The 15980-nt window shown below is 38.5% G+C and overlaps 2 protein-coding genes across 5 annotated transcripts in view; one reads left to right on the forward strand and one right to left on the reverse strand.

The window, feature by feature from the left end:
- Positions 1–764, reverse strand: part of INTS13 (integrator complex subunit 13) — a 33700-nt gene extending 32936 nt beyond the window's left edge. For all 3 annotated transcript variants that reach the window (XM_059934536.1, XM_059934537.1, XM_059934535.1), the window contains exon 1: positions 267–764. The gene's annotated coding sequence lies outside the window, so the exon portion shown is untranslated. The remainder of the gene's footprint in view (positions 1–266) is intronic.
- Positions 765–919: 155 nt separating this feature from the next.
- Positions 920–15980, forward strand: part of FGFR1OP2 (FGFR1 oncogene partner 2) — a 33253-nt gene continuing 18192 nt past the window's right edge. Inside the window, exons 1-2 of one of the 2 annotated variants that reach the window (XM_059935507.1) lie at positions 920–1185; positions 14962–15098. In XM_059935507.1, coding sequence (XP_059791490.1) covers positions 14964–15098 — 135 coding nt within the window. In that variant the 5' untranslated portion in view covers positions 920–1185; positions 14962–14963. The remainder of the gene's footprint in view (positions 1186–14961; positions 15099–15980) is intronic. The other variant, XM_059935508.1, reaches the window with a different exon arrangement.

Raw genomic sequence — 15980 nt, forward strand, 5'->3', positions numbered from 1 at the left:
TATAAGAACTCCCTTGCTTCGCTAATAAAATCTTATACTGAATAGACAATCCACATTCGAAAAGCACAGGGTAAACACAGCAGAAGTGTTCATTAAAACGAACCGACTTTTTACAATCCAGCTATTTTCTTCTCCTGCTTTCAAATGCATTTCCCCTTCACGCAAAACTCTTCTTTGAGAAACCTAGACACACTCTGCTGGAAAGTGGGGGGTGGAAAGTACAAGGTGAGTGGATAAGGAAGACCTCAGGATCGAGGTTCGCTTACTTTCGTGCCTGGTCCTGCAGTGAAAACGAACAGAGGCTATGCACCACAGCCTCTCTGGAAAAGGCTGCTGGCTGGGTGGGGAGGGTCAGCGCACAGTCAGGAGTGTCTGGTACCAAAGACAGGGGACTATGCTTTCCCCGCTCATCTCCTAACACACCGGTCCTTCCCAGGCTTCCTAAATGCAGGAGCGCGCGCGCCTGCGCGTGAACACAAACACTCACACACTCGGACTGGCGCGTGCGCAAAGCACTCTTCGGCAGCCCCGCCACGCTGCCCTTCCCCCTCTGCGGGCCAGACGCCCAGGTCTCTAACAGGAAGAGGGCGGAGCCAAGAAAAAAATGCCTCCGACCCTCAAGATTTTCTACCCCCTAATTTTCCCAGTCACCCATTGGGAAAATTGATCCGGGCGACCTAAGAGCCTCCCCAACAGCGAAGTACCAACCACAGCACCGGCTAACGGTGCTACGGTCCCCCAAGCGCAAGACCCGCCCACCAGATCTCCCCTTCTCCGTCTCTCCACCCACGCCCGTTTCCCCTAGCAAAATTCGCGAGACTTTGCGAGAGGCCGAGAGAAAGCTTGAGTGTGGATTAGTGGGGAGGCCCGCCCCTACCTCTCGCGCATGTCAGCTAGAGGCCTCAAAAAAAATCGCTGGGCTCTGCCCCCACGGTTACGCGAGGAAGGAAATCTCGCGAGGTTAAAGTGTTCTGAGAGCGCTGGTCGGAGGCGGTGAACGGAGGTTTTCGCTTGGCCAGTGATGGGGCTGAGCCCCTCTGATTCCCCCAGGACGCCCCTGTACTGCCTCGCTGAAGAAGCTGAACAGGCAAGAGGAGTCTCTTCCCCTGGGTGCATAGGTCCCCGTTGGCCGAGGCTTTGAGTCCTAACCGCCACAGCTGACGGCTGCGAGGGATTGAGACCAGAGTAAGTGGAATCAATCCAGGGACCAGAGCGGGCATAGGGAGTCGGAAGCTTCCTTCCCCGATGGTGCTTTGCACCACCTCTTGAACTACCGGCTGCCAGTTCCTGGGCGCGGTACTTCCTCTCCTTGTTCAGCTCTGAGCACCTCTTTCCGGAACTGAGGTGCGGAAAGTTCGATGAAAAGCCTTGGCCCTAACCCTGTGGACACACCTTCCCTCTCTGTTTTCTTCCTGCCTAACCCACCTGGGAGCTCACCGTTTGCGGGGCGGGGTTGGGAGGTGGTCGGCAGGGATGCAAAAGGGGTCCTTTTCAGTTTTCAGTTTACCTCTTTGCATATGACATGGAGAACCATTCCCTCTTTCTTGAAACTGCCCTCCAAGAAATATTACTCTTTTCCTAGTACTCTTCATGGATAACCGTACTGTCTGGAAACTGCCCTCTGAAGAATCCTACTCTCTTCTTGGTTTTCTTCCTGCCTTTTTTATGTATCCCATCTCAGATAATGGTACCGGTGTCCATCCTGCTGTCCAAACTAGGAACCTAAGGCTCATACTTGACTGTGTATTTCCACTTGCACTGCACGATGCTTTTGCTTTTTCTTTCACCAGATGATTTCCCCACCATCATCCTTCCCTAGAGTTACCATTCTGAAATACAAATCTGTTCATATCGATACTTTCTTTAAGCTTTTTGAATAACCGTATTGCTGTAAGTCCTAATTGTTAAGCATATCACTTAGAACCTTATACTGTCTGTTCCAATCCATTCTACCTCTTTCGTCTTATTTTGCCTCTCCTCCTAATACTTCAATACCCAGTCATGCCAGACTGCTGGATGTTTCTCCAAACATGCAAGCACTTTCACAACTTTGTGCCTTTGTATGTGCTGTACCATCTGTCTTGAATGCTTACTCTTCCTTTTTTTTTTTAAACCAACTTTCAAGATCCAATTCATAGACCATTGTCTTCTCAGGCTCCCACAGATGACATTGATAGTACCGTTGTGTTCCCAAAGCACTTGAAATGGTACTTCTGCAGTATTTTTTAGGTTGTATAACATTAGTTGTTCAAGTATCTGTCTCTTGTGCTAATTTGAGCTTGAGCCTGGGATCACGTCTTATTCATCTTTGTAACAAAAGTTAGACCAGTGCTTGGCACATAGCAGGCGTTATAGTTCTGAAGATTCACCATAGGAGTAGGAGTCCTTAGCATCCTTAAAAGTGTAGAATTTTAGAGCCAGAGGAACCTTGTATATTAGCTTAAAGAACCTTGACCTGTTTTGAATATGAGGCACCCTGTACCACCAACACACAAGTAATTGTACGTTTAGTATCTGTTAGTTGAGATTGTGCATAGTGGCAAAAAGACTATTATGCTTTTAAATGCGTTTGTATTTTATTATTACTAGTCTCTATTAAAAATAGTGGGCTATATATGTGAGAGAAATATTTAGACTACAGACCATGCTTGGTATATGTACATCCGTGCAACCCTTCCAATGATTCCTTGCCCATAGGTTAGAAATAACTGGTTTAGATTAAGTTAGGTCCTTCTTGAATTGTCATCCTGTTTGAACATACTGGTGTATGCAACTTATATTTAGCCACAATTCCAAGGTAACGTATAATTAAAAAAAAAAAATTCTCCTGTGTCCTTACTTTCAAACTGTTTCTTCTAACTTTAAAAATTCATTTTCTTCCCGCGTCCCCCGGGGCGCGGCGCGGCGCGCCCCGCCGCGCGTCGGGACCGGGGTCCGGTGCGGAGAGCCCTTCGTCCTGGGACACGGGGTGCGGCCGGAAAGGCGGCCGCCCCCTCGCCCGTCACGCACCGCACGTTCGTGGGGAACCTGGTGCTAAACCATTCGTAGACGACCTGCTTCTGGGTCGGGGTTTCGTACGTAGCAGAGCAGCTCCCTCGCTGCGATCTATTGAAAGTCAGCCCTCGACACAAGGGTTTGTCGCTCACGCCGCCGCCGCGGTGGCGGCGGCGGGGCCCGGGGGGCGGCTCGGCGTCCGTTTCTTCCTCCCTTCCCTCCCTCGCTCTCCGGACTCCCACCCCACCCCGCACCCCGCGGGCGGGCGGCGGGTCTCGGTGCGCACGTCCCCCGGACCGGCCCGCGCCGGTCGGTCGGGGGAGGCGGCGCCCGTCCCGCCGGAGGAAGAGGGGGGCGAGAGGGAAGGGGGCGCCCCTCGCGGCGCCACCCTGGCCGGCCTCGGCGCGCTGCGCCTCCTCCCCACCCCGCCGTGGGCCTCGCCCACGGGCTGGGACGGGGTAAGGGGAGGGGGTGCGGGTGCGGACCGAGAGGCGGGGGGACGTCGCAGGGCCGGCCCCGTAGGCCCCTTCCCCGGCGGGGCCGTGCGGGGCCGGAGGGGCGGCGTCCGCGTCCTCGGCCACCCTCGGCGCGGGGGGTGGGCCGGGGTTCACGGCCGCTCGCGGCCCTTGCGCTCTTCCTAAAAAAAAAATAAAAAAAAAAAAAAAAAAAAAAAATTCATTTTCTTCATAAAGCAGCTTCATAAAACTCCAAACATGTGTTCATTCCATCATTTTCAAGGACAGTGAAAATTTTTTGTGCTTTCACATACAGTGCTATGTCTGTATAAGATGCTTTTTAAAAATATGTAATTTATAATTTACATGTTTTCTTTCTTGATCTCTTTATAAGTTTCTAAGAAAGCCATAACCAGGACTTTTTATTTTTATATTTCCATATGTGTCAGTTAATATTATCTACTAATTAACTTTAGAGGCACCTGCCTGAACAATAAAAATTTTTAAACTAGATTGTTGACATTGATAGACACATCTGTGGTATGTCAGCGGTCACAGTATTTCTGTGTAGTTCCAGCTATAGGGTAATGGATTTGTGGATAAAGGAGAAAGAAGAGTGGTTTGAATTTCTTTAAATTTTTCTTAACCAAAATCTAAAACGAACAGCTGGCAGTTTCTGTCTCGGGTGGGTGGTGGTTTCTCTTTTATCAGCAGCACAATGTTCTGAACCCTCTGCCAGGAGTCTCACTGCGAATGTCTTTGGGTGGTAAAGTGGGTGAGAATGTGGCTCATGTGGAGGGCGGGGAGCTGCTTTAAATAATTTTACCTGTAATATGAACCTACCTATAGAAGATAATGTAAGTAAGTACACTAGTTAAGTGTGACTAGTTAAGACATGCTCTCTAAAAATAGATCAATTGAGAATATCTTTTTTTTTTTTAAACTGGAGACTTTTAAAATTTAAAACTTGTTAGAGAATGTGGAAAACAATCTTCCTCCCACTCCAGTTACCAGCCAAACAGTGAGGGAAAAGCACAATGTTTTTCAAAAAAGGTGGCAAAGTAAATGCTTATTATAAAATATTTTAAACTTTTCTGTGGTTTTACATACAGGAAATGAACATGCAGATTCATAGAAACTTTGTGTCATTGTTTTTCTGAAATGCTAATAAAGGTATGCTTTCAATTACCTGCTATTTATAATTCCTTTCCCTGAACAGGTATGTTTTTATAGTTACAAAACGAATTTCAAATGTAGTTCATTTTGATAGTAGTATTTCATTATGCAACCTAGAGAATGTTTTTCAAAGTGGATGTTAATTCTAGTTTCAGAAAGCCTAATTGGTCTCCTTAAAAAACAAAATTCAACTGAGTAAACTTTAAAAATCTTATTGGCTTTGTTCAACGACTCATGAATCAGGCTGCATCCCATCTAGCAGAAAGGAGTTCCAAGGAGCTGTACAAAATGAAAGACTTTTATAGGAGAAGGGACAAGGAAGTTATACTAACAAAAAGCAGATTGGTTGGGACAAGGTCACTTTCCTTTAGGGGATGGCAGGGGTCTGTCAGACAAATTACCTCACAGTGATTCCTGTTCGACGGATTTAAGGTTCCATTTCTGGAAGAGGCCAAAACTGTAAGTTAAGTCTTGGTTTGGTGATATGGGGCTTAGCATAAGTGACATGGCATTTGGGGGCCTGTTTTCTTGTTTTTAACAGTCATATTAACTGTGATGGCTGGTTAAAATAGGTACTAGGCTTTTATTGGTTATGCAGAAAAGTATTAAAAATTTGTTATTTTTTCATCTTCATTTACACTTCCATTTATTTTCTATTGCTTGTTTGAAATGCAATTTATATAATATTTTGGAAGTCTCATTGGTGGAGTAGGGTCAAGGAATTTGCTTTGTTTTTCCACCCAGGAGACCAGGATAGTCTTTATATAGGTAAAAGCAAATTTACCAGGGCCCTGGAGAGCCATCTTGGCTCATGAATATCCACTAGACTGGGGGTCAGAAGTTCTATTTCTGGTACTAGCTTGGCTCCTTCCTTGCTACATGGTGCTGTCAGTCAGCTCCTTACCTTTGAAATCCTGAGTCTATTTCCTCATTGATAAAATGGAAATAACAGTTATCCCAATGAGCAAGATTCAGTATAAGGTTGTACTACTCAGGCTCAGAAAGCTACCAACAGTTGGAATTAATTAAAATTATTACCTAGCAGTTTGATTTTACTCTGGAGTGCTCTAGAGGTCCATTTAGATTGAATTAGGTTGGAGAAAAGGCTAACACACTTTTGAAGAAGGAAAAGATGACTTGCCATATCAGATAGCAAGAGTTAGTTTACAACTGTAACAGTTGAGGCAGCATATTGATGTAAAGATAGATGATAGATCCGGAGGTAGAATAGAGAGCTCAGAAACATACCCATACATTTATTGAAAAAACATACAGCAGGTGTGGCATTACAATTCAGTGGGGGAAGAACATACGATCCAATAAATGGGAACTGGGGCAACTAGTTGTCCCCATGAGAAAAGGAAAATATAATTAGATATCTTCCTTATACCACGCATGCAGATAAACAGCAGATGAATTAAAGACAAAGGCAAAACCTTGGGGACAGATAATGATTTTTTTTTTAAGTTTTAAAATTAACATATTATGCCCTTTTTTGCAATATAGTTCGATTCATTTTAACATGTATACAGATTCCACCACAATCAGGATACAGAACTCTCCATTATTTCAGAATACTCTCTTGTGCCACACCCTTCTCCCCCACCCCCATGCCCACTCCCACTCCCACTCCCAGCTCCTGACAACCACTGATCTCTTATGTACCCTCTTATCTACCGCTGTGGTTTTGTCCTTTGGGCAGTGCCAGGTAAGTGGAAGCAGTATGTAACCTTTTGAGATTGTCTTCTTTCACTCAGTCAGCATAATATTTTTGAGATTCATCTACGTTGTTGCCTGTATCAGTGCTTCATTCCTATTATTGCTGAGTAGTATTTCATTGTATGGACGGTGTGTACTGCAGTTTGTTTATCCACTCATTTCTCTACAGTAAATACCCAGAATTGGTATTCCTGGGTCATATGGTAGAATACATTTAACTTTTCAGAAACTGCTAAACCATTTTCCAAAATAACTATGTTATTTTGCATTCTCACCAGCATTGTGTGAGAGTTCCATGTCAGCACTTGGTATGTCAATGCTTTCTATTTTATCCATTTTAATAGGGGTGTAGTGGAGCTCATCATGGATTTAATTGCTTTTCTTTAATGGCTAATGATGTTGAATATCTTTTCATGTGCTTTTTTTGCCATCCATATATTTTTTTGGTTAAGTGTTAAAGTCTTTTGCTCATTTTTAAAAATTAGATTATTACCTTATTGTTAGTTTTGAGAGGTTTTTATGTATTCTGAATACAAGTCCTGTGTCAGATATGTGATTTGTATCTTCTTCTAGTCTATAGCTTGTCTTTTCAGACTGTCTTAACAGTGTTTCCCAGAGCAAAACTTTCTAATTTTGATGACGTCCAGTTTATTGAATTTTCCTTTTTTGAATCAAGCTTTTGGTATCATGTCTAAAAAGTGTTTGCTTAACCCCAGGTCACAAAGATTTTCTCCTGTTTTTTCTTCTAGAAGTGTTACCATTTTTCATTTTACATTTAGATCTATGGTCCATTTGGAGTTAATTTTTGTGAAAATTGTAAGAATTACTTCAGGGTTAACTTGTTGGCATGCAGATGTCCAATCTCCCAGCACCATTTGCTGAAAAGGCTATCCTTTCTCCTTTGACTTGCCTTTACACCTTCTTCAAAAATCAATTGGTCGTGTTTCTGTGGGCTTATTTCTGGACCTGTTCTGTTTTATCTGACTGGCTCTGCCAATACCATGCCATCTTGACTTCTATAGCTTTATAGTAAGTCTTAAAATTTAGAAGTGTGATTTCTCCAATTTTGTTTTCAAAATTATTTTGGCTATTTGGTTGAATTTGCCATTGAAACCATTTGAGTCTGGAGATTTTTGGCAGAAGATTTTTAACTACGAATACAATGTTTTTAATAGTTATAGGACTATAGAATAGTTATAGGTATTTAATAGTTATAGCTATAATAATTATTACTAATAGTTGCATCTTGATGATGCATCTTGTATGTAGCTTGTGGTTTTTAAAGAATTAGTCCATTTCATCCAATTCATGTGTATGAAATTTATTATTGTATTCACTTATCCTATTAATGAATTAGGAGTCTGCAGTGATATCCCTTTTTTCATTCCTGACATTGGTAATTTATGTCTTCTCTCTTTTTTTTCTTGATCAGTTATGCTGGAGGTTTATCAACTTTTTTTTGCTTTTTCAAAGAACTAGTTTTTGGTTTCATTGGTTTTTTTTCTGTTGTTTTCCTGTTTTCAATTTCATTAATTTCTGCTCTTTTATTATTTCCTTCTTTCTGCTTACTTTGTGTTTATTTTGCTTTTCTTTTCCTTATTTCATAAGGTTGAGGCTTAGATAATTGATTTGATATCTTTCTCATTTTCTTATATAAGCATTTAGTGTATAAATTTCCTGCTTTACATGCATGCCAAAATTTTGATATCTTGTATTTAGATCAAAATATTTTCTAATTTCCAAAAAGACTTTCTTTTTGTCTCATGGGTTATTTATGTGTGTTGTTTAATTTCCAAATATTTAGAGATTTTCTTGTTGTCTCTTTGTTATTTATTTCAGTTTAATTCCATTATGTTCAGAGAACATAATTTGTATGACTGCAGTTCTTTTAAATTTGTTAAGGTTTGTTTTTTGATCCAGGATATACTCTATCCCAGTGAATGTCCCATGTGTACTTAAAAATAATGTGTATTCTGCTGTTGTTGGGTATAGTGTTTTATAAATATCAATTCAGTCTACTTAGTTGATGGAGTTTGTTCATTTCTTCTATATCGTTGCTGATTTTCTGTGTACTAGTTCCATCAGTTACTGAGAAAGAAGTGTTGAAGATTTCAGCAGTAAGTGAGGACATGTCTATTTATTTTTTTCAGTTTTTGTTTGATTTTGAAGCTCTCTAGTTAGGTACATATACATTTAGGATTCTTATGTGTTCTTGGTGAGTTGGACCGTTTGTCAACTATGTATTGCCCCTCTTTTATCCCTGGTAATTTTCTTTTCTCTGAAGTCTAATTCATCTAGTATATTTTTTAAAAATAAATTTATTTATTTATTTATTTATTTTTGGCTGCGTTGGGTCTTTGTTGCTGTGCGCGGGTTTTCTCTAGTTGCAGCGAGTGGGGGCTACTTTTCATTGCGGTGTGTGGGCTTCTCTTGTTGTGTAGCACGGGCTCTAGGTGTGTGGGCTTCAGTAGTTGTGGCATGCAGGCTCAGTAGTTGTGGCTCGCGGGCTCTAGAGCACAGGCTCAGTAGTGGTGGCATATGGGCTTAGTTGCTCCGCAGCATGTGGGGTCTTCCCGGACCAGGGCTTGAACCCGTGTCCCCTGCATTGGCAGGTGGATTCTTAACCATTGCGCCACCAGGGAAGTCCCTCATCTAGTATTAATATAGCCACCAGCTCTTTTTTTTAAATATAATACCTTTATTGAGATACAATTTCACATACCATAATATTCCATCGTTTAATGTGTACAGTTTGATGGGTTTTTTGTATATTCACAGATTTGTGCAACCATCACCACAATCAATTTTAGAATATTTTCTTCACTCCAAAAAGCTATGCCCATTAAGTCACTACCCATTCCCCCTATCTTCCCCATCTCCCTTTGACCCTAGACAAATCATTAATCTACTTTCTGCCTATATGAATGTGCATCTTGTGGACATTTCATGTAAATGGAATCAAAATATGTGCTCCTTTGTGACCGGCTTCTTTCACTTAGCATAATTTTTCAAGTTTCATCCATTTTGTAGCTTATGTCAGTACATCATTCCTCTTTGTTTTGGGTCAAAAAATATTCACTGTATCACATTTTATTTATTCATTTTTCAGTTGATGGACATTTGGGCTATTTCTACTTTGAAGCTATTATGAATAGTGTTGCTATGAACATTCATGTACAATTTTTTGCAAGGACATGTTTTCATTTTCTTGGTGTGTACCTAGGAGTAGACTTGCTAGATCATGTGTTTAACCTTTTGAGGAACTGTCAGACTGGTTTCCAAAGTGGCTGCACCATTTTACATTCCAACCAGCAGTCCATGAAAGCTTCAAATTCTCTGCATCCTAGCCAACACTTACTATCTTTTTTATTATAGCCAGCCTAGTAGATATGAAGTAGAATCTTGTTTTGATTTGCAGTTCCCTGATGGCTAATCATGTTGAGCACCTTTTTGTGTACTTTTTATTAGTACACTGGCTTTCTTTTGATTGGTGTTTATATAGTGTGTCTCTTTCCATCCTTTTACTTTTAACCTACCTATATCATATTTGAAGTGAGTTTCGTATAGACAACATATAATTGGGTCCGTTTTAAATCCTAATTAAAGAGTTAGATTATCAGACTGTATGTTCTAATGTGTTTAGAACATTTGTATTTAGTGTAGTTATTAATATGTTTGTATTAGATCCACCATCTTATTTGTTTTCTGTTTGTACCCTCAGTGTTTTGTTCCTTCCTTTCCCCTTTTCTCCTTCTTTTGAGTTATTAAAACTTTTAATTCATTTTAATTCATCTGTTATGATTTTGACTCTTATCTCCATACTGCTTTTTTTAGGAATTTCTCTAGTATTACAATATATATGTTTGTTTACAATTGACATTTTGTCATTTCAAGTGAGATGTTGAAACATTATAGTATAGGTCCATTTACCCTCCCCCTTTATGTTGTAGTTATATATTACATCTACATAAATTGAAAATTCCATCACAAAAGTTATAGCTTTTGTTTTCAAATATCAGACATTTTAAAGCACTCAAAAAGAGAATAGTCTATTATTTTTATCAAGATATTTATGATTTCTCTTGCTCTTCCTTTATTCCTGATACTCTAAGTTTCCTTCTGCTATCATTTTGCTTCCCTCTGAAGAATTTCCTTTAGAACAAATCTACTAGAAATGGGTTCTCTTTTTCTTCATCTGAGAATGATTTTTATTTTACCTTCATATATGAAGGATATTTTCACTGGATATAGAATTATGGGTTGAGAGTTCCATTCTTTAGCACTTTTTTACTGGCCTTCTTGATTTCTGATGAAAAATCTATAGTCATTCAAAATGCTGGTTCTCTGTAAATAATATGTTATTTTTCTCTGGCTGCTTTCAGGATTTTTTCTTTGTCTTTCATTTTCAGAAATTTGATTATGATGTGTCTGAGCTTGGACCTTCTTGGATTTATCCTGTTTGGGGTTTGCTGAGGACTGGGAATGATACAAGCAGAAAGATTTCTGAGAAAGAGGCAAAGTGTTGCATAATTTAAATTCATGAATAACTGATCCAGTTAAATGTCTCTATTTTACCTGATTGACAAGTTAGAATATTCTTGGAAGGACACAAAATATAATAGTATATTAACCATTGTGAGTATTATGGCTTTTCAGTAGGGGACTTTTAAAATCCATCCATAACATAAATAAATATACTATTATTAATACATTGCTCGTATATTTAGGAATGTTATGTAGTCCTAAACCATAGAGAGAGGCAACCCTATAAAATCCACTTGGAGGTGTTCAAAACGTCCTTTAGGAACGGTTTTAGTCCTCGCTTCACCTTTACAATTTTTCCAGATACATTTATTTACAAATAAGGTGTGTACTGGGCCATATCCTCTGCCATCCAAGCAATTTTCCCATCAGTGTTTACTATTGTGGCTAATCTTTTTCTACTGGAATGAGTTAGTGTTCATTCGAGGTTTTGTCTGGTGCTATCAGGTAGCCCTCCTGATTCTGTCAGCTCTTATACTCATGGATTTTATAACCTGATCATCCCATGTTTCTTTCTGGAATTTGGCAGGCCAGATTTTGTGTGTCTGCGATGGAATCTTTGACTTCTCCATGGATTTCTTATGATTTTATTGTTTTACGTGAAACCCTTGCATAGGACTTTTAGTAAAAGTAATGTTTTTATAACTATGTACTTTAAAGTAGTTCCATAGTATCTGTAATATATGATACTAGCTTTAGAATCTTTTTTTCTTTACTGTGCATCTCTACCTTATTATTTTAGGTAGCATCAAGCCATCAAGTAGTTAATGTATTTGTTGTTTTTTAAAGGATATCTGAGAAACTTCCTTGGAGCATTTAAAGAAGTGAGTTATTCCAAAAACAATTCAGCTATTAGTGTATGTATTTACTCTTTCATTTTAGCGAGTTGCTCTATCTTAGAAGGCCACAGTTAAGTCATTTGATCAGTTTGGCTTCTGGTAAGAAGTTGAATTTTATCAGCATGACTGAAGTGCCTGTTATGTATCAATCCTGATGCACGTCACTTTTCATGTTTGATATAAAACCCATTAACAAACAGTAAAGTCGGGATTTGGTACTAGAGAGTTCAAAAGCTTTGCTTTGGGCTTGGACACTCCTTGAATCATGGGAACACAGTCACAAGATTTTCTTCCAGTAGGTATGATTGTTGGAGTAAGAGTTTTGTACCAGAAGATGGTAATATGAAGTGGAGAAAGTAACAACATTTCATAATTATTCCACTAGTAGATGATTTAGGGTGCTTTCATTTAGCAGTTGGGATTTACTGCATATGGGAACATTAGGTATAAAGACCTAGTATAAACTGTGAAGATGCTTTGACTAATTTAGTTGAGGCCTGTGATTGCTCTGAGGCAAGGAGGGTGAGCCTTAGCTACTGAATCAAAACATAGGATTTAATAGGCAGTGGGTCTTTGGTGCCATGTTGTCAAGTTGATACTCACAGAACACAGCTTAACTTTTTCATATTCCTTTTTTTTTTTAATATTTATTTATTTATTTACTTATTTATTTGGCTGTGCCGGGTGTTTGTTGTGGCACACGGGGTCTTTGTTGCAGCATGCGGGATCTTTAGTTGTGGCATTGCGGGATCTAGTTCCCTGACCAGGGATTGAACCTGGGCCCCCTGCATTGGGAGCACGGAGTCTTAACAGCTGGACCACCAGGGAAGTCCCAACTTTTTCGTATTTCAAAAAGAAAGATTTATGATTATCTGGAAAGATTCCATCTAGATTCAGGGCTCTGTAGATTCCTTTGCCCAGAGAATTCTGGGAGCATGGCTTCTGGGGAGAGGACAACTTATTGAATTACACACAGTATACATATTCTCATGTCTAGATCACCTATCATCTGATCATATATAGGAACTTTAGTGCATTTTATTTGGAAACGCATCCTATCTATTGTTTGTAGATGTCATGTTGTTACAAAGCACAAAGAGGTATTCTTCTCATGGTAGTCCCAACAGTATCATTTAACAATATCCTAGGTTGGAACCTAGGACTGTCAGAGGTTCCTCATACTTGACTTGTTCTATTAAATCAAGATAAACTTTACTTCTCTCAGATCTTTTATAACTTTCTCTAGACTTTGTTTTTTTTATTTTCTTTCACCATCTGTTACAACCAGTTATTTTTACTGTAAGACAAATATTTTTTCTCTTTAATTTTTTTTTCCACATATAACTTTAAAATTTTACTCTGAAGAATCTGGTGTTCTATAGTAGTGGGATTGATGGGAGATATGGACATATAGTAACTCCCACATAAATAGGAAAGCCGTACTATTACCTATCTATAATTTTAGATTATTCCCCTTGGAAGTTTAGAGGAAGGGCAAGGCATTATTGGAGGCTAATGTCTCCCTTGGAGCAGCATCTTAGATAGATTTTGAATGGCTGTCCTTTTGTGTTTTAGCCAGTACGAGGCATTGGTTCCTTTAATTGCCCTTTTGCTTGTTGTATTTTGAAGTACGCTTATCTAAATCTCCTAGATATTAGAGGACAAATCTTTTGGTTGTTTTATCTAGAGAGACAGAAATCGTATTAGTTTCCAGCTTAATTCTTAAAGCTCTCTGGAAATGTCTAGTCATGAATATTTTCTAGATTGGCAGTTTTACATTTTAATTTATTTTGATTAAATCTTTTTATTCAGATTTAAACCTGTTTATAATAACAGGACAGTATACCCTTTGCTTCAGCTGTTGGGTACAACCAAGAATACCGTTTGAAGGTTTTTTCATCTTTATTTAGTTTACAATTTTGAATCTTTGCTATATAACCTTAAATGAAAGCCTGCTAAAATGGCCTGATGTGTTTTCTCTCCTTCTTTTAAAATGTTACACAGTTGGGTTATTTAAATCTCTTTTGTACTTGCTGCATTTTTCTGTATCTGAGGGGCAAATAATTAACTGAACTGTAGTCCAGTGCAGTAGGATCTAACTAAGTCCTACATTCTGTAGCAAATTTCTGTCTTCCTAAACTTGATGAAAATCCTTCATTATAGCCCTTAACTTGGTTCTATACCTGAGTTTTAATTTAATATCTATAGACCTGGCTTCTGGCCTAGTAATTTTACAGTGTAATTTTATTTTTTGAGAAAATGTTGAAGAAAGGGTAGCTTATATAGAAAGTAAGGTGACACTTAGTACAAAGAGAAAAAATCAAGAATGATAAGTTTCAGAAGGTTAAAGTTTTTGAGAGACATTATTTTAAGATTAAAATTTTGTTTTGAGGTCTCATCATACCAGTTGAAGAAACTACAATAACTATTGGCTGCTTCATGTTTTGCCTCCTAATTTTTTGAGCTCCTTTTATGCATATTAATTATTGATTTTAACACCTCAAGTTTCCCATAATGGCCAGTGTTGTTCTAAGTTAAAACTTTCTTTGCCATTCACTAAGGAAAGTGCAAGAGTTAGGATTATAATGCAATTTTATATAAGAAGCCAAAGTTCCTCCAGAAGGAGGTTGACACTTGAGCATAGCATGACACATAGAGGCCACTTTGGCTGGTCAGTAGTGTGCATTTGTGAATAGTGTCTCAGGTCACCTGACCAAGCAGAGGCTAGGAAGGGTCTGTGGTCAGAGACCTGACAGTCATTGACTGCAGAATAAAGACTAATAAAGTGACATTTTTTACAAATGACAAGATTGGGATTGCCCTTATGAAGAGCACTATTTCTTTATAACGTAAAATGTATTCATTGGATGTGTACTTTTTTTCCCCGCTATAAATTCAGGGTGTTTTAAATACATTCTGATTATGTCTGCAAATCATATATGTATGATCACACACACACACATATATATGTGTATATATATATATGTAATTATGTAATTATATATATTTATACACATTGTAATTTTTGAATATTATAAATTCACTTTTGAGTTTGTTCTACCTTAACAGAATCAAAGCCACAGGTGTTCTTAGATTTTTTTTCTTCTGAGACAGTGAGCGATCCAGTAACAAATGTAGCTTAAGAATATCTGTGTTAATGTGAAACTAAAATAAGGTGCTGTGCCAGCTTTGTTTTGAATCTGGATTTTCATTTTTAATTATACATATTCCTTTAGAAATGAGTTGCACAATTGAGAAGGCACTTGCTGATGCTAAAGCCCTTGTTGAAAGACTGAGAGATCACGACGATGCAGCAGAATCTCTGATTGAGCAAACCACAGCTCTCAACAAGCGAGTAGAAGCTATGAAGCAGGTTTGATGTTTTTCCTTGCTGATTCCATTTTAAAAAAGCAGTCATTGATATTTATGTGTTGCTTGAATTGTAAACTTCTGCTTAATTAGTATTTTATTATTTTTAATGTTCTCTAAAATTTAAAAGTAGCTTGACTTGTGTGTTTCAGTTTACTTTAGACTGAAATGTAATTTTGTCAAGTTCAGCTGGCATGTATATGTGTATATATTCAATATATATTCTAAAACATATAGACTTGAGAACTTTTATGACAGTGATGCACATTTGAGTTTGGAAAATATATGAATTTTTTAGGTCTAGATACATTTGACAAAGACCAGATAATATCTTTTACTATATAATTGACACATATTTTGCTCTGTCTCCTATTTTTATAATGTAGAAATATTTTTCTTTATAAGAGTATTTAGGTGACACTATTTAACAATAAAATAGTTTTTGAAAATGATGCAAAGCAATATCTGGTTTCCAGCTTTTGCAGTTACTGCATTTGTACTTGCTACCTTATTTTTCATTTAATGCTGCCAGTTAAAGAAGAAAGAAAAAGGGCTTCACTTCTTGTTATCCTTACTGTTGTATGTAAGAACTTTCCAGTGAGCTACTATTTTAAGCCCTCTTTTGATAAAGAGTTTCAACTCTAAGAATTATAAAATCTCTGATATTATGATGGAAATCACTGGAGGAAAATATATATTCATAGCTTACTCTCTAGAAATGCATCCCTTTTGTAAAAGGAAGCAACCCAGGGTTACTGCTTTTAACAAAGCTGCTGAAAATAGTGTAGGAAGTTTACTTATTTTGTTTTGCAGCTTTGTTGCCCTAAACACATTACATACATCCCTGTCTACCTTGATTCATGCATTCCAGTGAGCATATATATCT

This window comes from Balaenoptera ricei, chromosome 10 (genome assembly GCF_028023285.1).
Source record: "Balaenoptera ricei isolate mBalRic1 chromosome 10, mBalRic1.hap2, whole genome shotgun sequence".
Taxonomy (NCBI): Eukaryota; Metazoa; Chordata; class Mammalia; order Artiodactyla; family Balaenopteridae; genus Balaenoptera; species Balaenoptera ricei.